Source organism: Aythya marila (assembly GCF_965140915.1).
Source record: "Aythya marila genome assembly, chromosome: 1".
Classification (NCBI taxonomy): Eukaryota; Metazoa; Chordata; class Aves; order Anseriformes; family Anatidae; genus Aythya; species Aythya marila.
Genome location: NC_139042.1, coordinates 139,474,491 through 139,500,628, shown reverse-complemented (window position 1 = coordinate 139,500,628; position 26,138 = coordinate 139,474,491). Strand labels below are relative to the sequence as shown.

Genomic DNA, 26,138 nt, shown 5'->3' with positions numbered 1-26,138 from the left:
TAGCTAATAGAAACTGTCTTTTATTATGAAATATAAGGAATAGAAGTCATTTCCAAATTTACTAGATTTCTTGTATTGTTTTTCCCCCCTTTTTCTTCATTTTAGGGCTAGTTTTGTTTTTGCTTTTGTGCTTTGATTAGAGCCCAATTTATTCCCATAGCAGGAGCAAATGCTTTGGTAATGGCCATGACCATAGTGTCTGTTTCATACTCTGTTTTACATAGTCAATTAGAATTGCATTTTCTCCTCCTACACTTCATTATTTTCAGTTTGGTTAGAAACTTATTTACATTTGTTGTGTTGGTTTTTTTCTAAATGAAAATGCCAACAACTGTCAAAGTTCTCCACTGGACATAAGCACTCACACTATAAAACAGAAAAAAGCAGTGGCCGTAGTGGTAGGAGAGAAAGGCACAATGTTTCACTGAATTCTAATGACGTAATTTAGCTTTTGAGGTCTGCTGCCCTTGCTAAACTGCTCAAGATGACCCACTCCAATTCACAAAATTAACAGAGCCCCTCAAGAGAATTGTGTCCTTGCATTAAAGCACAAGCCCCTTGTGTTACAGTGAGTTGAAAGCCCTAGAATTCTATGTTTCCTGCTGCAACTTAAAGGAAAAGGCCCCCACAGGTTTTTTTTAAAAATGATAACAGCTTTGCAGAGCAGTGGGAGTGTGCAATGGGGATTGTGAGCTTTTTGTTACCCTTAGGGAAAAAAAAATAAAAAAATCAGCATTTTCTGCTTCATGGAGTTTTCCTCACTTTCTTATCCCTCACTGTCCTTCTTTGCATACAAGAAATGAAATAAGTTATAGTCTAGCTAAGTGATTTGTCACAGCTCATAAAGGAGAATAACAAATGAAGGACTGCATCTCAGTCTTCTAAGTCCTAGCTTAGTGATTTCTTCGTAACATTTCAATTCTTCAAGAGTCTGTTTCAGGCTCTTTTCTAATTAGGGTATGATTAAAAATATATTTTTGTAGTCTCCAAAGGGAAGAAACTGGAGATGGCTTCATCTTCTGAAATTCCAGTCCAAACATCAGCAACTCAGAAGTGATTATAAAAATATATAATAAATATATTAAAATATATTATGGCAATTGTATGTACCCACTCTTATTTTTAATTAATTTTAATTCCTTTCCTTAGGATAAATGGCAATTACACTAGCACTGTGGCTCTCTGTAGTACATTACAGCACTGTAATTCTATCTGCTTAGCAGTTATTTTAGCCTCTGTTCACTCAAGAGGTTACACGTTTGGTTTCTTCGGAAAAATATAGCCTACATGGCTTATTCTTTATAACTTCCCTCTTGCTGCTTCCTCTGCTGACTAACAGAGTAAAGGCTGAGGAGAGAGGGGTTGATTTTTTGCCCTTACGACCCTGGCTGTAACAGTTCTCGTGCACATTTGCAAAAGAGAAATGGAGAGAGCAAAAGAGTGCACAGGTGTCTGCTGAGACTGAAAGAGAGTTATGAAAATCCTGTCCGCTATTGAAGATGAATAGTACCGATGCTCTCTAAAACACCTCTTATTTCTACTGCGTAACCCCAGTGTGTGGTGGCAGTTCTTTCATTCTTATTATCCTTCCCTCCATTTTTAATATGATATGTTTCTATTTAAAGAATTAATTACTATTGTATTGTTTTGTCTTGTGTCATTATCTCTCCCTGTGGTAGGATGATGTTTTACTGGCAGATCCCAAGACATGTGCAGGGGAGCAGCACCTTTCTGTTTGAGGTCTCAAGCCCAGCTGTATTTTTAATGGGGAGGAAGGCAGAACACAACATAGCTCCTGCAAGATAACTGTTTTGTTGTAAGGTTAGCAGGATTAAGTTCTTATTTTTTCAAGTAGAGTAAATATAAAATACTGAATGCAACATAGCCTTGGTCTAATTAAATGAAACCCTATTTCTGCAAGTAAAACCAGGCTAGTTCATACAGGTAGTGTCTGGGCTGCCTTTGATGATCACAGTGTGGTGAGAGCCCTGGGCCTCAGACCAAGTGGTGCAAAACAGCTCATGTCCCCCATGTTCAGGGTTAGCACTGCAGAATAATATGGTCAGAGAAATACCAATGGGAGGTTATTGTGTTCACTGTTACCTGGTATATCATGGTAAAAAAAAACATTTTTATTGTCTGCATTGTCTCAGTGGGACAGGTAAGACACATGTCTCAGTTCAGGGACACACCTTTTTGGCAGTGAAGACAGCTGGCTCAATGCCTCCAACAGAAAGAAGGAACAGGATATGCTTAGTCATTTATTCCATATTACGAGCCTGATTCTTCTTGCTTGGAAACTGATTTTTTATTTTTTTTTTATTTTTTCAGTGAGAATGAAGTCAAACTCTGTAAATTCATTTTAGCAGAAAATCTGTGAAAGGAGAGGGTTGTATAAAAACCAGCCTGGAGCAGGAGAAATACAGGATGAGGAAGGGAGAGTTTAAATCTGTTAGATACAGATGTTATCGTAAATCTACTATTGTTTTGGAACTGGTCTGGAAACTTGTGTGTTTTTTTGTTTGTTTGTTTGTTTTTGTTTATTTTTGGTGGTAGGAACTAAAAAAAAAAAAGGAAAAATTGCAACAATACTAACTAGTGTAATAAAAAAATATAGAATTATTTTTAGCTCAGTCACAAATTTTCCACTGAAATTCAGATTGATGGCAGTTAGAAAACAAAAATCTCACTGTCAATGCATAAAGAAGCAAGAAGATGAGTACTACGTCAGACCACTTTCTTGATCACACTCTTTAATTGTGTTTTCTAATTTGATCACTGATTTAAGCAGGCAATAATTTTGTTGCATGTATTCTGAGTTATTTTAGACATCTACTTCAACTAATTTCTTTATTAAAAAATCAAACTGACCTTTTTTAGGTCCTCAGTCAACTGATCATAAGCCTGGAGTACAATTAGTCATATCTTATGAGGGCACCCGTCTGACAATAATGCTGAAACACATGAGGAATATTGTAAGTATTTTCATCATAATCTATAAAGCATAAGTCTTCATATTTGCAGAGTACTTTGAAAACATTAATCCTAAAACACCATTTCTGATATAAGTAATTTTAACTCAGAATTATGATATGCTTTTTTCAATATTTAATACTTGTTTTCTTCCTTTGATCTCATTCAGTATGGAACTTATTTAGAAACCTAATGTCTGGCAATGATCTTTTCCAGGCCATGTAGAAAAACAATTTTGATGCCTGTTTTGGCCCTTTCAGCTGACACATTTTGATGCCATCTAAATATATGGCCTCATGCAGTATCATAACTCTTTGAGGGATGTCAGCCTGGTTCTATTGATTATCCACACCCTTCTTTCAACCCAACATGACTGGTCTACAAGCAGGGAAGAGGTCAGCAGAGGGAGTAGTGGAGTGTTTAAAGAAGCAGTGTCTCTTGGTGTGATGATGTTCATCTTTATAACAAGCTCTCTCTCATGATGCTAAGTGGTAAATACTGCACATTTCTGGAGCCAGACTATGCAAGGAGAGAGCTGGCAGAGCTCTCTCAGCATAAAACAGATTAAATTATTGAGAGTAACATGAGAGATCTAGATGGGTACCTCAGTTGAGGCAGTGTGTCTGCTACATCATCATGAGTTCAGCCACCTGGATGTCCTCTTGAATTTCCTGTTGCTCAGGTCTTGAGTAATAGCTGTGGCAAAGAGATCTTTTGCTATCTTTGTTTATCTGGAAGATTTGTGTTTATGTATGCAGGTTCTTGTTGCATACATTGAAGCTGCCTCCATCTCAGACTGGATCGCAATAGGTTTCCCTAGATCAGGCCAAACTGAGGAATGTATGTGAGTGCCATCCAGTAATAAAATGGGGCTGAACATTTAATTTGTACAAGTCACATGAGGATTATGTAGCTCCAGCTGTTCATTGGCTACTCCAGCTTCTGATATTCATTTCAAGTATATTAATTTTACTCTATAAAATCCTGTAATTTCTCTGTCCTGAGAGACTTGCCTATGTTTCGTATGTGCCATCCTGACAGGTGAGATCAGCCTCTGCTGGCCCAATTTATATGAACTTTACCTTCAGGATATAGTATAACACCCTCTTTATTTTTCTTATTGTACTTTCTAAAGCTAAATGACTTTGATAAACTTCTAGGTTGTGGGAGGGGAATATGTAAATGTTTGATGTGCTCATTTGTTACTGTGAGTTCAGGTGGGTAATGTGGAGATGTACACAAATAGAGCTACAGATGTTGGAAACAGTCGTTCTCCTTGTTTTTGTCATTTTAAATGTATAGGTTCATAACTGTGTTCTTCAACTTAGAAAGTACATGTCATTTAATTAAATGAAAATAAATTACAGCATAGATGACATGCAGGGTTCAGTTCACTTTATGGGGAGGGACAACACAAAGTTAAGTTAGCATCTAGCTCAGGAAGGTTAGTGACTTTAATGAAATGCTTTCCAGTAAGTTTGCAGAGAAGTGGTAGGAGTCCAATTCAGTAAAACTAGCCATGATTCATGGCTTGAAAATAAGGTGAGTGTTTTAGCAGCCTAACTTAGGCAATCATGTTTTTAAATCCTGGGCTTCTGATTCCTTCCTGCAAGCCAGCCATCCTTCATTTGATCTGATCTGAAATATGAAACTGTTGTGCTTTGGGGTACTGTGATACTGGACTGCCTTCAGACTAGCAACCTGTAAAAGAAATATTCTTTATCCCATTAGTAGTCTTCTCAGCTTTCTAGTTGTATAGATCAATCTCTCTGACATGCTCTCTTTTCTTTTTCCTTTCTTTCTTTCTTTTTTTCTTTTCTTTTTTTTTTTTTTTTTATTAAGCTGAACAGGGATTTAAAAAGTATGCCAAGATCATATCTTATTCAAGACATGTTAAAGCTATTTCAGGTATATTCAGTCTCTTGCAGAGTCTCACTAATTATATTTTAGTGGTTCATCTGTGCAGAGATTACTTTGCCATCTTGTTTTATTTCATAATTTATAGTAAATAATTCTTGTGCCACTCTTCCCCATTAAATTTATCTATTTATAGAGATTTTATGATGTGTTCAGATGTGAAAATAATTGTAGTGGGTCAAATTAATCCCAAATGTAGCCTTATAGAACAGATAGGCATCATGATACAGAATTTTGAACCATGTAAATAAAATTTATTATTTGTGGGGATTTGTTCTCGGCATTTTAATAGATCTGGATCCTGTTGTGAAAACCTTATATTAATATGTGATGTACAAGTTAATCCATAAGGAGCTGGTGTTGTTTATAGCTATTCTCAAGTATCACACAGGTTCTTTAAGGGAGGAAGTCAAAAGAATGCAATGGTAGCTTTGCAGAATTTTTCATGTGGGTTGTCATAGTAGAAAATACTATAGAACATGAAAGAGCATTAATCTGGTGCAGACATACCAAATGACTGTCTAATGTTGGTGTATACATCGATTCCACAGAGTAGGCACTTTTGTTCTGATGCATCCACATGTGCCAGATGTGCTGCATATATACAAATCAGTCATTACTAGATCTGCTTCCAAATATCCTCTCTCTAACACCACCAACATTTCAGTTATGTGTTATGAAAGCCAGTCCTTCTTGAAGAAAACTCTATTAGAAATACCTCAAAAAACAATAGAGTAGAACAGCCTTATAGATTTTGAGACTGGAAGGGACCATTAATCTAACCTAACCTTCTGGAAAGCACAAACTATATTTTTCCACTGTAAAAAATGCTTGCATCTTGACAAGCAATTCACATGGTAAAACATTCAGAAGGGAGAGATATAAGACTGGTTGCAAATGTTTGCCTACACTTTAAGGCTATGTATGCACAGTGAAGCTGAGTTCTGTTAAATAGATATAAGGTTTACAAGATATTATCAATGTTTCAGTCTCATGATTTCCCTTAGAAATTCACACTTTTAATTGAATCCTGAGATTCTGTAAGTCAGGTGACTCACATCAGACTCACAGCTTCTACTTATGATTTGAAGGTATCAACTGCACTGTTGAGGAAAAAAAATAATCCAATTTTCAAAGATAGAAAATATGCAATAGTAATAAAATGTGATTTTCCATACATGTATATTGCATAACTTTAAGTCAGCCTCTTGGACCATTACTTGCACCCCTCAAATGCAGGCAGTGCCTGTGCACTTTATGCACAGGAGGTAGAGGCAATATTGTCTTATGAAAATGAAGCTGGGATAGAAGGAAATGTTGGTGTAGCCATGAACTGGAGAGGTTGTGTGGAGAGACTGGGAGAGTTTTCCCCTGAGTCTTGGACAATGTGGCAGCAGCAGGAGATGAATCAAGGCTAGCTTCTTACAGAAACTCAATAGTGCCATACCTCAAAAAATGCACTAAGTGGTCTTGGGAGGAAGATACAGGATCCAGGGTGAGGTTTTAGCATGTGAAAGGGCTTGTCAAGGAGGATCAAGAACAACCCAGCCTTGGCAGGACAATACCCAGAAGAATGGCATCAGTTAGGAACAGGAGCACAGAGGGAGTACTAGGAAGAATGCCTGAGAGGTGGCCTGAAAGATGTAAATGCCTAGATCTGTGCAGAAGCTGTAAAGGTGGATTTATGAACACTGGAGACACATAGGTTTTTGAACAGTTCTCAAGTTCACTTCCATGTATTAACCAGCACAGAAAATGCAGAATATCAAGATCATAACAAATCTTACACAGAGCAGACTATGAACTAGCATAATACTGCATAGCCAGAAACAACCAGGCTAACCACTGCTGGGCTTGCTTGTCTATTCAACAAGACACCAGAGGCAAAAGAAATAGCCATTTCTGAAGTTAAAAAAAAAAAAAAAAAAAAAAAAAAAAGTCGGTTAGTAAGTTTCTTTTTGTGCTCCATAGACAACCAGAAGGGAACAGTCATTGAGGGTTGGCTTAGAAGAAGTGTGTGTTTTCTTCTGGCTTCATTGTCATGACTTCAGGCATGCCCTGTTTTTCCAGATAAGCAGCTAAACTTTCAGTCCTTGCTGCTAAACATTTTTGTCCATTTCTTGTGGACAGAATAACTCCTCAGGGGCAGTGGGGAGGAGAAACAAAGCCAACTTATCCTGATCTTCATGCCAATAAATGTAAAATGTTACTGGAATTCAGGAAAGCGGGTGTAGGTGATGCATTCAGAACCAATTTTACAGGGGGGAAATTTGCTGAAATTAAAATAAACTCCTATAGTACTTTCCAAAACTTCTTCCAGCTTTCCTGTTTTAAAAGCTCCGAAGCTGTCATGAACCACTCCTGGTGATTAATGATTCTGGGGTAGCTGATATGTGGGTGATGAATTAGTAATCAGCTTTAAGCTTATACAGACATCCAGCCTCTTTCCATTTTGTGTCCTACGCTATCCGAGTACAAATTGCTTCCAAAAACATTTGTGAAACTTGATAGTTGAAGAGCTTTGGGAAGAAAGGTGAGAACCAAGTCTTCCCTAAAACAAGAGAATGAAATCTAATTCTAAGCCTGCAGGTGCAGGGCTATAGGGAAGTTCCCAACTACAGCACAGGTAGATGCTTCACTGCCTAACTTGAGCTGGGGAAGGGGTGGGGATTTTTGGTCCATCAAAGTTGGTTCCCATTGTTCCTCTCATGGGCCTACTAATTTTTACACATTATGAACAGCATTATATAGATATAAATGGAAAATATATTACCTACCAGCAACGTAATGTCTGCCAATTAATTTAAAAGCAACATTACCCTTTCAGAATATTATGAATGTATCCTGCTTTCTTTACTGAGGCCCATGGATTAGCCAACAGGGATAGAGAAGTTCCAGAGGTAAGCAAAGTCTGGCCAGTCATCTACGGATGTAAAACAAGTGGAAAAAATCCCTCTGAGCTGAACAAAAGCTAGTCAGCAAGTATTGGTAACAGAATGAAATCAACAGTTTGGCTGATGTAGGAGGGTAAGACATTCAGATGGAATTCTCCCTAGACTTTCACAGAAAAATGGAATAAAATGCCATGAAAAGAAGGCTCTTGTACTAACTTTAGCTTGTAGAGAAATTGGATTTAATTTCATATTCATAGAAAATGCTTTTACTTTAAAAATGAATGCAAATTAGCTTAGATAGACATGTTCTCTTTTGGACTGAAAATTAGCTGAACACCTATAATCAAAGGCTACTATTACACAACACTAGTTTAACTGGAAAGAGATGAGTTCAGTTTCTGTGACACAAGGATTACTTTTGGATTCCATCTGATTTGTTATTAAAGGCATTTGACAAATACATTGTATGGAAAGTTTTGTTATTATTTCTTGTTAAACCCTTTCATCTGTCACAGCCACAGTACTACCTCAGCTCTAAATTCTAACAGTTAATTTTTAAATAAGTAATTCCCTACATACCTGATCTGTGTTGAATAAAATAAGATCAGTGAGTTCTGTTTAACAGTATGAGTGATCTGGGAGATTGTGGTGTTTTTACCGTGCTGGGCAGCTAAACCCCACAACCGCTCTCTCACTCCCCCTCCTTTAGATGAGGAGGGGGAGAAGTAAAGCAAAGAACAACTCACGGGTTGAGATAAGGATAATTTAATTAAAGGGAAATAATTATAATAATTAAATAAAGACTACCATGAACTAAGCAATTTAACTAAGGGGAAATAAAAAGGGAAAGGGGAAAAGGGAGGGGAAAAGGAAAAATAAAAAGAAGGGAGGAAAACAAACAAACAAAATAAATGAAGGCTATATGGAAGTGCAGAGGAAAGAAATTACTCTCTACTTCCCACAAATGAGCGATGATTGACCACGTCCTTGAAGCAAGGCCTCAACGCACGCAGCCGGTGTTCAAGAGGAGGACCAACATCTTCTCAACAAGAGCCCACACCCCCCCCCCCTCCTCTTCTTCCTGTTTCCACCTTTTATTGCTGAGTGTGACATCACATGGTATGGAATATCCCTTTGATTGGTTTAGGTCAGCTGCCCTACTGATGTTTCTCTCCTCACTTTTTGCCCACCCCCTAGGAGGGTTAGAGAAAGGCCCAATGCTGTGCCACTGCTGCTCAGCAGTAGACACAACACTGGTGTGATAACACTGCTGTTCCAGCTACAAGTACAGAGTACGGCACTGTATGGGCTGCTGCCGGGAAAGTTAACTTTCCAACCAGACCCAGTACAGAGATGAAGGTGAACATAAATTAAATTTGCCATTTGTTGCAAAAGAGGAAAACTTTCAAAATAATATTGGAAACAGAGCGTGATCAAGAGAATAAAATTAATTTACAGAACACTACAACTAGCTTGGACAAATGAAAACTATCCCCTCAGGGAGTTACAGATCTATTTCCCATACATGAAAATATAACACGCAAATGGTGAGACATGAGGTTGCCATGAGAGATGACAATGGAAAGGCCAGATCCTTGTTTCATGGTGCAGAAAGTAAGTTCATCTTTATAAGACTTTCATGCTAGAATGTAGCTCTCTGAAAGCTTCTTAAGAACTAGAATACAAGTTCAAAGAAGAGTTCTCAGTAGGGTTGTTTGGGAATGATTGATTCTCCAGGTGTGATTTATTGTTACTTAAACTTAACTTAATTGAGAACTGACTAACAAGGACACAAGTCAATTGTCAAATATTTAAGGGAGAACACAGCAACGTTCAAGAAGAATTATTTAGGATGTTGAGCGTGAGTGTAACTACAAGTAATGAATGACAATTAAGAAGGAGAAATTTCATGCATCATGTAACAAAATGCTTTCTTACAAAAGGAGGGGACAAGCTGTAGAATAATCTCCTACAGAAAAGTGGAGGGAGCTCTATACAGTTTCAGAAATTAGAAGTAGTCTAGATCAGGCACATACAGACTTTTTCTTTAACAAATTAAGAAAATGCAGAGTGACGGCACAGTAAAAGTAGTTACAATTTCTACATGCATTTTACATTCACTTGTGATCTGTGACTAGACAGGGAGAGAAAAGAATATGTGACAAAAAGAAACAAAACGACAGCATTTGCATGTGTTTCCTTTCTCAAAGGGAAATTTATTTTATGCACTCTAACAGGCAGCAGAGGAATTTTAAAAGAAAAGTGAAAAGGTGAATGTTGTCTTAAGTATTTGTTCAGGAGATAAGACATTCTGGGATCTATGTTTCTAAGGGTCCAAAGTAGATCACTGTATCTCAGACAGTTTCATAGATCCTGCAACTAAATATAAATTTGAAAATTAAATGTTCTGAACACAACAATAATATAGAGTGCAGAGAGGAAAATACAAAGAAGGAATGCGGTTTAGCTTCTTTACAGACTTGGTGGTAATTCTGGAAGAAAGGCTTCAGAGATCTATTCATGAAATCTATTCTCTGCATTCTACATCCTGCACCAACATTGCTCATCCATTGAATAAACCATTTTAAGGCATGACTGAATATTGATTTTTTTATCTGTGTGGAAAAAAACACATGACCTGAAGAAAAGAAAAACACACAACTTAAGTGACTTGAAGATTGCAATGCAGAATGGGATTCGGGAATCTAGAGTATATCTTGTCACTTCCTTCTTTCATGAAAAAAAAAAAATGTATGTTATTCTTGCTCAAATCTTACTGTAAGCAGTACATTTAATATACATTTGCACGTTTAATATACATTTACATTTCTGGTTATGCAGGATTTATATATGCATTCTTTTATATTATTTTTGCAATCTTGACAAGTTTTTGATACCCACATTATGTGAGTACCCAGTAATCTAGTGCTGGGCATTGGAGTTACAAGGAGTATTAGAGGGGTGTTAGAGCCTCAGGAGCTAGATGTAAGCTTGGAGTGGGCTGGGCAGGGACACAAGTCATTCTAAGTCATCTTTTTCTCTTTTGTTCATTCAGAAACGGTAGTGGATGCAAATAAAGTTGGATCATGACTTGATGGAACTAATTTGTAGCCCTCCTCCTCTGCTATTGTGTATGGTCACTAAAAGACATGAGCCTATTTTACCTGAAAGTTATAGTCATATGGTTGTACAGACTCTTCCCCCATTTCATTCAGGACTGTGACTATCCTAATATACATCTCTTTTTGGATCATCAGTACAAGTTGCTCTTTTCAAACTGAACACTAGCTACATCTCAGTTCCTTTCTTCATCTTTCTGAAAGTGTTCAGTTCTGATTTCAGAGCTTTACAGAAATAAAGGCTTAGAAACCTTGGATAACCTTGTGACCTTCTGCATATCACAGGAAAGCTTTCATTTTATTTACTTAATTCTAAGTGGAGTTAGGTGGATTTTCCTCTCAAACTACTGAAGCAGATCAGAAGTTCTGATGTATTCTTAGGTAGCCCTGAATCTTGTGGGACACAGGCTGTTTTCCAGAAACTCTTCCTCCTTAGAAGAAAAAAAAAAAAAAGAAAAAAAAAATTGTGAAATGTTTCATAAATATTTGTTAATGAAAATAATAATAACAACAACAACAACTCCTGTGTGCCTTGGCCTATTTAGACTGGATTCATTTTGAAATTAAAACACATACATATATGATGTGAGAGAGTTTATTTGTCTGATCTTGGTTATTTTGAGTACCATGAAGTATCTTCATTCTTCTCCAGTGCTGCTCAAAGGGTGCCAGTTTTCCATGAAGCCTATGTTATATATCCTACTCCATACAAATCTTCTGGCACCTCAGGTTATGTGAGGCACCAATATTTTAGAATATTTTAGAAACTGGAGACTAACCTAAACAATTGAGCTTCTATCTTGATCAGAGGGTATTTAAGGCCCAATTCATTTTCCTGAACATACAGGAGACAAACTAACATGTCTCATCTGTCCTCCAGCTGCTGCTGCAGAAGAGGAGGGCTTCACATAAAGCCTGCGTGTTGCCTGACCATTTATGCAGATATCTGAAGCATCTTCTTTATCTCAAATGGTGCCAGGCACCAATGCATGGGCGGTTTAACCAAGTCCACCTGGAGTTGTCTATAATACATTAAGATGAAACCATTTCTCACCTACCTCCTTAACAGCATTACAGAAACCTGCTTAGACTTTTATGGGTACTTACATACATAGCTCACTTATGCCCTTGGATATGTCAGCATCTCAACAGCTTTGCCCAGAACTGGCGTTTAAATTTCTGGCCCATAGCTGTGAAGTTTTCCTTCTGCCTCAGTGACTGAGGGTTATTTTTTCTTATTTGACAGCCATGAGACCTTGGAGGGTGTTGGCTGGATGGCTGGTTCATTCTTCAGAGATTTTGTGACCCAGGACAGCTCTAGTCCCTATTTTGCCAGAGTAGCTGTAGCTCTCCCTGTTAAAAATACAGCATATCATCTTTTATTAAGAGCTATACTGCACAAGTCCATTTCCCTGCTACTCTACTACAATCAAATATGAAACAGAAAACTTGCACTTTTTTTTTTTTTGTTTGTTTGTTTCCAAAATGCCTTATTTCATGTGAGGGAGAAAGGGATGGAACAAACTACAGTTAACAAAACTTTTTTTTTGTTTTGTTTTGTTTGCTTTGCTTTTTTTCCTTTGAATTAACAGCGCTTACATTAGGCACAATTTGCCCATTTGGTGCACTGACAGGCTGCATGCAGAACGGGTAGGTTGATGAGGATGTTCAAGGTATTGGACTACACGATATGCATAAGCTATTTTTGGAGATTCAAATCAGAGATGCAGATACAGCACCTTTGCATTTTTATCATAGTAAATGACAAAGCCCATCTGGAGGCTTGCTTCACTGACACCACTGATGCTACCAGGTTTCAGAAAAGTAGAAAAAGACTGTTCCAAAAATGCCTTTGAGAATTTCCCTGAAACATCATATATATTCTTCTGAAACAACATATCTTTTTTACTCACCTGCATTAAATTGAGATCAATTTCATTTCTTTTTTATTGTTGTTTTTGCTTTGCCAGCAACCTCCATGCCAGTGTCCTCTGTTACAGAATATCTCTGTTCATGTACATATCTGAATGTCTGCAGGAGATAAAAATGAAGTTAGTAATAGGAATGAAGTTGCTGACAGAGAAGAGGGCAAGAAATTCAGCACCAGAAAATATAATAAAACTTATTTTGCAGAGCAGCAGCTAAATGTTTAAAAATTTGGGGTGAAAAAAAAAAAAAAAAAAAAAAAGGATGATTGTGAAAAAAATACCTTATTGTGCAATTACTTTTGTCTGCTTGCTTTTCTATTTGTTTTGCCAATAGCAGAGCATGCAGAGTGCACCATAGCAATATACTGGATTATCTTTTGTATTTGGTTTTTTAGTTATTGCAAATATGATTTTCTTTTGTATTTTTTTTTAATTATTTGAAAATATTTTGTGGTAGGAAAATGAATAGTGTAGTAGCAGAGTAGACTACAGGTATTCAGTGTCTCATTCACAGGGTTTGTTCTTAAGGTTTACATAACATTTTTCTAGTTTTGAAGGAGTTTTTTGCTTGATAACATCATTATTTTAGGGCTGATTATCTTCTCAGATACTTTTAGCCCAGACAATGTTAGCTTTTCGTAAGGCAGTAGTTATTGAAGTTATTGAAGGTGCAGCTTACACAGGTTTTGCTTTTCTTTGCTAAGTTACATAGTGACTACACTGTCTCTCAGAGAAAATGAAAGACAGCGCAGCAACACTGATGGCTCTCCCACATTTCTGTCTCATTTTAATTTAATCAGGAGGCAACTACTATTTTATACAGGTTACTGTGATGCAAGGCTAATTTCTTCTGTGGATTTTTTTTCTAATTCTCTTTTGATGGATAATAAGCAAATCTGTCTCACCACTATATTTAGTATTTGCTTTGGAGTTTTGAAGCGTTTTGTTTGTTTGTTTGTTTGTTTTTCCTTTCCCTATTTGCTATAGTAGTATGTGTTTTATGTGTTTTAAAATGCAAGGATAACTCTATTTTAAATATCAAGCAATATTTTGCAGTCCTTTCTTCACAATATAGAAGATTAATTCTCAAAGAAAAACAATAGATGAAGGTAAGAGATAGGAAAACAGAGCTAGAGCTACTGGACAAAATGAAAGTTTGCTTTTCTCTTATTTTCATTTTGTGGGAGTAGCTAAATGGGAACCTTTTTAGACCCTGATTTTTTATTATATATGTGTTTTTTTTCATTGAAGAAGGGCAAGAGAACAATTGAGTTTTGAAAAATGTCTAGGAAATTAATTTTGGAGGAAGAAAGGAAGTTATTTATAGAGGAGGAAAGGTGGCATTAGTTAATGCAAGTTACCTTTGATCATTTATTTTTTTTGTCAAGATGGTTGAAAGTGAAAAATGAGAAAAAGAACAGCAGCTGGAACTATCAAATCTTCAGGAGCCATCAATCTGTTTCACTCTAGGACAAAAAGTACGAAAATATCTGCATGTCTAACACTACGAGAAGCTGATGAGGTGATACAAATTTGAGGCAACAGTCACCAAAAGAGAAAATTTGATGTCACTTAGGAAGAGATGAGTTTTAGAGAACTTTACAATAGATCATCCCCAACATCTGTTGCATTAACATCATAAAACTTTCCTTTACATTCTTATGAGTGAAACCCAGTATTCATGTTGTCATGCTAAATTGTGTAGTTTAAATATGGCAAATTTTGAAGTAGTTGGCCCTTTCATAATGTTAATAAAGAACCCATCATGAAGGAGAGTTGAGGATGCTTAGCAATGATTGAGGGAGAAAAGTCATTAAGATAATGTAATTCCTGTGGAAAAATTAATTGAATTTCATCCATTATTTCCCAGCTACAATTATCATATGTAAAATTAAATTACACAGAACATAACCTATCTGCGTGGGTTTCTGTAAGTAAATATCAATACTTTTTTAGTTTTGGAAAATAAAATTGGAGTGAAGAATGGAACACACCCATAATAGATACGTCTGTCTTAGTTTTTCAGTATTGACTTACAGATGTGGAGAGAAGCAGATCCAGTGTATTTTTTCCTCTCTCACTCCATCTCTCTTTTAAATATTTTCATCACCTACTACATGAATTTAGAATAATAACATTTCCAAAATAAACTGTTTTTGTTGTTGTTGTTGTTGTTGTTGTGTTTCTTTTTTTTTTTTTTTAACTTACATGCAGACAGTTGTGATTGAGTTCCTCCATTAGTCATTATGAGGGCCATAATTAGTCATTATGTCATTTAGTCATTATGAGGGTCTTTTTTTTTTTTTTTTACAGATCAAAATCACTGTTGTGTTGTGGTTTTGTTGTTGTTGTTCATTCAATTGGTTGGTTGGTTGGTTATTTTTTTGTCCATAGGCATAACAAGAAGAGTAATGGCATTTCTGTTGTGAACTAGCTTTTACACCTTTGCAGCCTTATGGATTTTTACTGCTGGAATGTATTTACAAGAATACATAAGTAAGACAGTAATCTAAATTGGAAGTAACTTCATTTAAAGGAAGTAAACTTCCTTTACTTTGGGATTAATTAAATGGTTAGAGAATTAAGCAAATAGAATTCAGTATAAAAGTTTTTTTCTTCTTGCTAGATCACAAGTACGTTCAAGATAGAAGTGTTTTGCAAAGTAGTTAAAGTGCAAAATGGCATTCCCAAGGCACCTTATGATTTCTCTTCTGGACTATGGATGGAAATGAGTGATTTTTGATCCACTAATAACAAAAGGGATTTTTGGCTGGGTTTTAAAACTATTCATAAAACTGCTAGAAATCTGACTACATGTTTATAATGGACCCACCCCGGAATAGATATTGTTTGGAGTAAATAAGTCTGGCATTTAGGTCAGATGTTCCTCATGTTTATTTAAGTTTATACATCTGCCAGTGCAGTTTGAGTCAGAATTGGAAGGATAGCCCAGCATATCTGTTCTCTAAATGTGTCACTGTGGAATATGACAGAAGACATCATCTTTAGCAAGAAAAAAGTTCTGTTATTTTCTCTATTTTTCATCATTCAAACAAGCATTTAACTCATATGTGAAAGCCTGAGAAAGACCTAGTTTTCCCAAATGCTTGAGATTTTTGTCTGGCATGTTTGTTGTCTTAATAAAACAACTTACTCCAAATTTCATCTATTTTAGATTTAAAACTATAGTTCTACCATGTTAATCTCACTCTTGTTTTCAGACTACAATTTTCAAACCAACAATATCCCACTTTGTTCCTAGCAGGGAGGGCCTAGCAAAGTACAGCTCTTTCAAGGACCACCAGTAGTCTTGTCTCAAGAAATCCTTTGGTGAAGCAGGCCCTTCACAAGAAACAATTAAACAATTGTGCCAGCCAGAAGAGAAACCGACACAAGCTCAACATATGAGCTACCCAGACTCTGCTCCTGTAAAACCATGACTGATTTATACCTGCCTTTCCTCTGTAGTTTTGAATGATGAGTGTGCAATGGAACAGAGCCTTTTTGACACTGAGCAACTTTTGTTAGATATTTTGCGTCATAAAGATGTGATCTGGCTTGAAGAGTGCTCAGCTGAAGCTCTTTGATCATTTGATGGCATACCAGTGCCACTGCCGATGGAGAACTGTGACAACTGTGGAATCTGGAGTTTGTCTTCCCTTTGCCTTCCCAGCAAGGGAAGATGAAGTGGGAAAACACTATCTGCAAAGAAGGAAAAACAAATGAACAAACAAACCAAGCAAACCAAAACAAGCCCAAACAAACAGATGGAACTAGGATCTGTAGTTGGAATTCAGGTGGCTGCCCTTTACATTACCTCTAAGAGTTTGCTGATTGTGGCTATTCATGAGAAGTGGTTTTGGTTTTAGTTTTGAAAGATCCCAGGGCAACTGCTCTGCCCTGATTTTTCTTCTGTGAATTGCTAAATTTTTTTATATATATATTTTTTTGATGTTCTGTCTTGACCCTCTCCTCCTACTCACCCCTTTCAACATGTCTTTAGCTACTTTCAAAGGCATAGTGAGGAAGTACTTTTCTCTCCATGTTTCCTATGGCCACAGCGGTACTACAAAGTGTCTTCCCTGAGTTTTGGGAGGGGTCAGCTGACCGGTTAGGTGAGTTGGCTGAAGGCCAATGTGCCAGAATTGCTACTAGGGTACAAGGAGCAGATCCAGGGCATTGCAACAAATTTATCTGTTTTTTTTTTTTTTTTTTTTTCAACTCCTTGTGTACACTACTGGTACCCAGGTCCTGTTAAACAATCTCACAGCAATCAGCTTGGGTTCTTTCCCTGGCAGGTGACTGCCAGGCTGAGCCTGTTTGATATGGAGATTACTGCTATGCATGATCTGATCTGCATTTTTGTCTTCAGGGGTGCAGTGGAGCACAGTACAGGCAACTGCACCCTGTACTATCTTGGCAGCTCAAACGGGAGTGGAATTGAACAGATGCAGTTGTTCTCTCTGTTACCTTTGTAGCCTCTTACCTACCATCTGAGTTCCTCAGCCCAGTACCCTTTTCAGGTGCTGCTTACCTCAACATCCAGTATTAGCTCTGACGTGGTCCCTGGTTAGGCAATGCACTGCTGAGACAATTTATAAAACCTGACATTTTACAAGACTCTGTCTATATTGCATTTCCATGCTTGAGATAGTGAAGATCCTTGTGCTGGGTCACAGCAGTTGAGTTGGTAAGAATGACTCCTTTCTTTTTTTAAAGCAGATTCCTTTTTGTGTCTTCAACTTACAGTGATGCTTTATTCACAGAAAAGGGAAGAGCTTGATTACAGTTACCATCCTGGTTTCTTGGACTGGTAATATGCTAAATATCTTTTTCTTTCCTGATTTTTAACAGACTGATCAATTTACTGTTTTTGTCATTCTTAACTGAAGTGTTAATATAGTCTTAGATCAATAGAGATGGGCTTTTAAATTGATAGTGTAAATTATGAGTCCTGTGTTAACAATACAGTACTTAGTCCTAGGAAAATGCCATTAATGTCATTCATATTTTGGCAGTTAAATCTCACCTAACTAAATCCCATGTATATTTTACATCAGATATATTTTGGAGAGCTTAGTGTCAAGATCATTAATCATTCACATAGAGCTGACCATATGTGACGATTTGAGCATATAGTATTAACCACAGCAGTATTAAACTTTCCAGTTGACCGTATCATCTGCCTTGAAGGATCAATTCAGATAACAAAAATCAGAGATTTGTTGTGCAAGAACTGGTTGCTTACACATACAAGCACTGTTTTTCTTCCCAAAAGAGAAGTTATTTATTGCTAAGACAACAGTGTTTTCTCCTATCACAAGAGTATGGTGTTGATAATGCCTGTAGAAAGACTCATATTTCTGGTCGCATACTGTGAATAATCAAAATCTGAGAAACCATTTTATTCTGAGCCAGGTGAAACTACAATGGGAAATATAAATGCAACTGCATGGGGAATGCTCTGGGTTCATGTGTTCCATATATCTCAAGATCTCTTCTTTTTGCCTGCATTTTCACTTGCATCCTGTCACTGGATTGCTTATGAGCTATCAGGTAAACTTGCTGCCTGAAATACTGATAATACTACTGAAATTACCAATATGTAGATAAACACCCACACATTTATGCCCACTTTGTGTTTCTGATTTTAATGCATTTTACCAACACAAAGGTTTCTGCTTAATTATAAGCTAAGAATTAAGTTACGTATACTGGGAAGATACCTCTTCCATACTTATTCATCATTGTATTTTTTGCATGTTCTTTTAAAGCCTCTCATACTACCAATATGTTTTCTGAGTAACTGAAATATTGCTTTAGTAATAAGCTTACAGCTGCTTAGAGGTTATCCAAATGCTGTCCACCCACCAGCAGTAACTTATGACTGAGCCTGGTAAATAGACTGGCTCTGATCTGGAGTAGCTACCATAAACTGGAATATCTGGAATATCACTAAGTAATTTGAGCTTGAAAATTAAAGAGAGGTTGCAGCTATGTGATGGAAGAGATGGGACAGACTGTTATTATAAGAATCCTGTTCCTTATCCTGCCCTTACTGCTGCAGGAAATGCTCCTGGCTCCTCTGTAGTAATATGCTTTATGAAATATGCTTAGAAACAAACAGTTCTCCCCAGCATCGGCACTGCTATTTAGGGGTTAAAATCAATAGGAGCATATCAGCTGGAATCCAGTTTCTATACATTACTCTGGAAATTGGAAGGACTAGACTTTGTTTCAGTTTAAATTGAGTTAAAGCAGATTAAGGCGTAAGGATTTTTTTCTAACAGAATGTAAAATATTAAAGATAGGCAATTTTGCATTGTCCTTGTATTATTTGATTTATTTTTTCTGATTCAATATGAAGCTGAATTCTAAGAATGCCTGTTGTTTACTGTATTAGCACTCTGATTTAGCCAAGAGAATACTGAGAATGTAATATGTTTCTGTGTCTGCTTATAGTCCAGATTTCATTTGGTATTTCTTTATTTGTTTTCTTTGCTATAGCAGAGGTATTCATATTTATGACCATTTTGTTTTTCAGCGCCTCCCAGATGGCTCTGCCCCAAGTGCACATGCTGAATTTTATCTTCTGCCGGACCCTGATGAGGTTAGTCGAAGGAAAACAAGAACGGTTCCAAAAAGCACTGACCCTACTTACAATGAAATAGTGAGTACTGTTCACTTTCTTCCATCCTTTCTTATGTGCTTGATTTCTGTTATCTACTCTTGAAATACCATAACAATAGAGCATTTAGAGCTATTACAATGAGTACTATCAAACAGAAGGAACATATCAGAAGCGGAACCATAAATGGAAACTATCTTCTCTTTTGCTTCTTTCTCAGAAGTGAGGCAGTCTCTTTATATCTTTCTCTTTAGGAAAGTGTTTGGATTAGTCACACTGTTTGGTCTTATACCATAATCACTGTTAAATGTTAGCCAAATGAGCCCCAGCATCATTGCACCAAAACCTAGACCATTTTAAATTCAGCTTTATATAATAGCATAAAAAGCACAAATACTAATTGAATGGATGCTGTTATTCAAATTTGCATTTGAAAATGGACAACCAAATTGGCTGTCACTGTCCTAAATGATAGCACAATAATAAATAGCTCAGTTCTTGTTATGTCAAAATCTAGCAATTCACAGCCATATATAATTATTTCACTTACCACTGAAGTGCTTATGCCTCTGGAGTTAAGCAGAGAAACATTTGGATGGACAAATGTTTACCATAAAATGAGAAACAGCATAAACTATATTCTTTCGTAAAGGGAGATGAGATTCAAACAGTAGGTGGGATTGGAGATGGTAAGTATTACATATAGCAAATCTCCTAAAGATCTCAAGGCAATTTACAAATGTACTTTGAGCAAGCTTCAAAGCAGAAGGCATAGAAAATATTATCACTCCACCCTGTTTCATAGATAAGATACGATGAAATATAAATTAGTCAGCTGAGACTAAGAGTCCTTATCTCCTAGTTACCCAGTCCTGGGATTTTGATTTTTTTCTTATTTCTCAATGATTTTAAAGTTACCTACTTACATCGATGACTGCTGTAAGTAGGCTCCTCAAGTAGTACTGCTGCTAACAGCTGAGATAGATTCTTCTGCCTATAGTGTTGCAGTGAAACAAAAAGATAATAGGGTTTATTTTTATTCTTTTTTTGTTTGTTTGTTTTCAATCAAAGAGCAAAATGAGGCTAATCAACCTGGCCAAAGTAATTTCTTTACATTTGAAGGTTATTAAAAAATATATATTTTTATATTTAACATTCATTTAGGAATATCTAAAATGAGCTATGGACAAGAACCATCTAGCAACACTGTTAGGCAATTTTGTTTCTAATCATTACTAGACCCATTTGAATACAAGAAAATCCAAAATCCTGGCTGCAGTCAGACAGTATTCACTGGGAGGGGGTTTAATTGTGGTTAAGGACCATCCTACTGCTATTAGAGAAAATCCATGCAAACTTTAATATCCTTTACTCAAAACTTACAACCTTCTTCACAGATGCTCAATCTTTTTCACAAGGAACTGCTAATCGCAGTGGGGACATATGGCTCCACTGAACTTGGACATTTCAAACCCGAAGCTTGTGCTGTTAGCAGCTCTGTTCCTCCATATGTGATATCATTCTGTATGCATTTTGTGTCCAAGGCTGGTAGACTGAGGCAGAAGAAGCCCCAGGGAAGAAAAACAACTAAAAATATAAGTCAGCTGTCTGTTAAGTTAGTTACTGTCCAAAATGCTGTGTACAGAAATGTACTAGCCTTTTTTATGAGTTCATAAGTTTTTATTAAAGCCAAACGGCTGGAAGGAAACCGTATATTAATTTCTCTCCATGTTCAAGACTGAGAAAATTCTGAAATGTGCTTCTCTTGGGTATTTTTGTTTTTAGTTTTGTACTTTTATTGCTTATGACTGCCTACAGCAAATTATCAACCTTGCAAAAGTGCATTTTATTTTTGATTTTTACTCATATGTGTGAGAGTAAAATGTGAAGGTCCAGGAGGATTAACAGTAGAATGAACTATGCTGAATGTTTTGGAGTTGCTTTTAACAAGCACTCCTTTTTTCTCTTGTTCCTCTATTTGGATTTTGGTGTTTGTTGCATTCACACTGGTGTATCATTGCATTAAAAAATTATGGTTGTGAAGAAAAGAAAGAACACAGGGAAAATGGGTGCAGGACAATGAAAAAAAAAATAATAATAATAATAAAAAAAATATATATACCAGCTTTTATAGGTCACTATTGGGAATAAGTAATCACTTGGGAGGTTCCAGAATACTTCCATTAAAAGTAAGAAAACTTGATTCAAAGTGAATCTGAACGATTTAAGTTCAAATTCTCACCATGAAAAGTGGCAATGAGCTGCAGTGGTTTCTTGCTCGTATGTATTGCATTTGCCATGAGGCATGCTACAAGCCCTCACTCTCACTGTCGTCTGTCTCTGAAGTGCCTGCATGCATGCACACCCCCAAAATGAGTGAACCTCCAAGACAGGACCATGTGTGCTTTGCCAGAACAAGACGGAATTCCCTCCATCCTGCCTATGAAGCTTGGGCATGGGGGAAACATGAGTAAATACACCTGGGTTGTACCAGTCCATGGGTGTTACTGCAGCTGCCTTCAGAGCAGAGGGGCTGCTGGCCTGCGGTGACGTGAATTGCCCCAGGAAGCCTGATGGAGGGGGACGAGGAGCCAGGTGCCACCGCAGCTCTGGCCAGCACTGTGCGTCAAAGCTAATTTGGACAATTAAGAGCAAATCTAGGAAGTGTGCCATGGCTACCTAAGGAGAAGCAACTGTCCCTCATTTGTGATTAAAATGTCATTAGACTCCTGTAGGTCAGTAGTGCTTCACTTTCTGGAGCCAAAAATATTTGAATTCCAGTCCTGGCTGTCCTGCTGATTTACTGCATGGCCATGTATAACTCACCTCCATTTGATCTGACTGTATAAATAGGAGGCCAATATTATTACTAAATGTAGATTTCAGGATTTAACTGTCCTCATTTTGAAATTCTGGCAGGTGGTAGGTATTTGTTTTATCCACATACTAATTCAGCTGTCTGCATTCTTTCTTCTGTCCCCGCATCCTGATGATATTGCAAATTCAGCTGGAGCAAGGTCATTTTAGAAACTGTTTATTGGGGTCATATGAAAGACATCCACCCCACACGTCAAGGTGTGGCATTGCTCAAAACTTAAAGCTTCTTTCTGTCCATGGATACAAAGTTGTTCATTACCACAGTTCATGCCTGTTGGGACTTAAAGCAAAAGCTGAAGATGATAACTTTCATATATTGGCAAAGAAATTGCATGTTTATACAGTAGAATTAGTGTCACTTAAATAATCAAATCATAGATTTATTCTAAAGTATGTAATTGCTTACTGTAAAGCTGGTTTCCTTCTTAAAGGAAAGCTGGAATTTTTTATTCATATGCAATTTGGTGAAACAGGCACAGTAAACAAAAACTGAAAAGCACCTGGCACTACTGTCATGACAGCTGTTCCAAACTATAACTTCCAAAGTTTTCTGAAAGCCAAATAAAAAGAGTGAGAGGGGCAGTTTTTCTATCCCCAAACCCATGGCCATTCACCCTTGCTACACCGATTACACCAAGTAGCCTGTCCCGGTGTCCTGCCTGTCACTGCCCGCTGTGCCACTCCAGCAGCTCGCGGCGCAGACCAGACCAATCTGTAATCTCACAGGGACAGCCTGTGCCTGGTGGGGCTGTCAGGGAGAACCAGCAATTTCATGCCTCCTGGGTCCACCTGTGAGGTTCAGAACCACCTTTTTGTTGCCACTTTGCAAGAGAAGCATTACTGCGGCTGAGCCTTTACAAATTCTGTCCCTGGTTGAAGGATGTCTCCCATGGCCATTTCTACTTCTTATAATTCAAAGTACAGACAGGACTCTGCAGTCCAGCCCACAGAGATCATGGGGCAGAGGGGCTCAGTCTAATGTTCCTCCTCCTCAGCAGTGCCATGTGTATAGACTGCATTCAGACTGCATAATAAATCCAAGCAGGTTGCATGGCAAGCTCATCGTAGGCAGTTCCACTTTCCCATTCTCACGAAGTGACAGTATGTTACTGCATTTGCTTTTTAAGCTTCACAGTGAGATTAAAATTTAAAGCATTTTCCATTGCAACTAAAACAGCAAAAACATTGGAAACATTTCCCTCCATACAAATTTTAGATTAAATGTACTTCTCTTAACAAAGCTTTCCTTTGAGGCCTGAAACTAGCTGACAGCATTCTTTCACATTTTATCAGCCTATATGCAGTTCACTCAGCAGTTTTTGATTAATGCGGAGCCTGAAATGTAGGAGTCTGTCCTGAATGCAGCTCCTACTTGTTGACCTATCACTCCAGATTTTTTTTTTTAAATTCAGAAAATATATCATTACCATTTCATAATGAACCTCAGCGCTTTCTCAGCATATCAAGGTAATTTCAAAGATATTTTTAAAACTTAGTAATTTTCTAAAGAGATGCTAAGCAAGCTGTCTCATTTAATTTGAGAAGCATTAACACTTCTTGACTAACAGAAACATCCAAACTGAGTAGTTTCCACTTGCTGAATTGGGTCCATTCTTAACGATGTTCCACACCCACAACATCTAGGGAGTGGGCTGAGCTTTCTATCATGTCAACAATTTGATGAGTCCATTAAAAAATGCAAATATTTTTATAGTGGACATATTTGGATACAATTAGCATCCAGAATCATGCATACAACTATTTGTGTTGCAATAGTAAATCTTATAAAAACAATTTTCAAAGGAAAATTATTGTTTCTTTAATGATGCAGGTTTCTTGGATCCAGAACAGTTATGAAATTTCATGGTAGTTTCAGAAGAAAATGTGTTTTTGCTTTGGCATGTTCTTTCTTAATTTTGGTGTGCAGGATGTGATTTAATCACAAGTACAGTACCAAGAAACAATATTCTGAAGTACTGTACATTGATGTGATACACCTTTTTGAGGTGTATCAGTGCAACATATAAGAAAAATTATATATCTTGTTGCAAACAAAAATTTTGATATTAAAACAGTTTTCCTGTCTGTTCATGTTATTATTTTCTTTAGATGAGTAACACCAGTAACACCATCAAAGCATTTGCTATGGGAAGATATTTAAAAATTATAATAAACTACACTTTTCTGTAATTACCTACCTTATGGTTTCATACCACTGTCCATGATAAGTACCCTTTATCTGAATCTCTCCTCTTGAAAATCAACAGTGTTATCTTTCCCTGCTGAGCTTCATGGAGTATCTGATATATCTTCACAATTGAGTTCAACACTCAGCTCAAGTTAGAATTTCAATTTTCACATGGAAAATTATGTGTACCTATTTTTTTTCTCAAGCTTTGCAACACGGGTTGCAAATTTATTTATGAATACTTGGTAATCAGATTTCACAAGCCTAAGCTGGCAGAATCTCCTTTATATAAACTATATAAGGTCAAATGTATTTCTGAGATATATTCATTAACTTGAATTTGGCTCACGGACAGTAGTTGATAATTCTAGAGGGCAGTTTAAAGTAATTATTGGAAAGTTATCATCATCATCCAGAATGCTGTACAGTTGTAAGTATATTGTCTGACAAATAGATTCACATGCTTTTTTCTGTTAACCTTTATATTATTTCAGGTTGTGTACAACAAAGTCATGGAGCTCAAAAGCCATATACTGAAGCTTGTTGTGAAAAGCAAAGGAACATTTGTGGGAGCTGTTAACATTCAACTGAGTAGTGTCCAGTTAAATGAAGAAAAATGGTATCCACTGGGAAACAGTGTAATTTAAATGTTGTCTAAGACAATTCAATTATTTATCCACTAATGTTTCTTTATTCCATTCTCCATAGTACATTTTGTCTCAGTTGCCCTTGAGAATATGCGTCATCTGCTGATCTTAACATTTATAATCATAAGGCTATTGTCTTAAAATTGCTACCTTCTTCTTACAACAGATTCCTTCTTGTGTGAGTTTAAAAAATCACATGCTGTAGCAAGCAACTTGTAGCTGCATGCAGGTATTCTTATGAAAGCAATAAAGATTTTAGTTTTATTCATATGAAGTAGTACACTAAAACTTCTGAATTTAGTACACGTCAAGCATGGGTCAGAGCGTAGTTCTTTGTCTGCTAATTCCACTAAGTGTGTTGAAACAATGCTGATAATGGTGCAATTTATCATTGACCTCTGTGACCCACTGCATATGACAATTTACCAGAGAGATTCATGGAATGGTTTCCTGGGTGCAAATACATTTCAGAAGTCTAGCAGATTTCATATTAAATCTTACAAAATCCATACATTTAAAAACAAACAATAATAATTAAGAAAGAAATAGCAACTTTGCACTTCAGACATTTTGTGCTGTATATGTTGGTGTGCTTTTAAGTGTTTATATAATGCAACTTTAAATCCAGGATATTAATTTGTCAATAGGATACTTCCAACATTTCTTTCATTCCGACATCGGAGAAGCAGATACAACTGGTCGATTTTGGGAAGAAAGGAGGAGGGAGGGGCTAATCACAAATAAATAAAGCATTGAATATGATCTTTCAGTGTTCTATTTATTTAAGATCATTTTATAAGGAGTCTTTGCTCTCTCATCTTACCCCATTGCATTCTTATACTGTATAAAGGAGTCAAGTGAATACATGCATTGACCTTAGGGCTATATATACATATAACCAATGAATGTAAATGCTACCTTTGAGTTCACTGGGGCTTATTATGGGCGCTGTTCTTCAAAGCAGTTG

The 26,138-nt window shown here is 36.8% G+C and overlaps 1 protein-coding gene across 1 annotated transcript in view; it reads left to right on the top strand.

Moving 5' to 3' along the window:
- The window catches only part of PIK3C2G (phosphatidylinositol-4-phosphate 3-kinase catalytic subunit type 2 gamma), a 211,214-nt gene extending 185,368 nt beyond the window's left edge, over positions 1-25,846 (top strand). The window contains exons 31-33 of the mRNA XM_082751635.1: positions 2,881-2,975; positions 19,376-19,501; positions 25,019-25,846. Coding sequence (XP_082607761.1) covers positions 2,881-2,975; positions 19,376-19,501; positions 25,019-25,171 — 374 coding nt within the window. The 3' untranslated portion in view covers positions 25,172-25,846. The remainder of the gene's footprint in view (positions 1-2,880; positions 2,976-19,375; positions 19,502-25,018) is intronic.
- Positions 25,847-26,138: the final 292 nt, after the last annotated feature.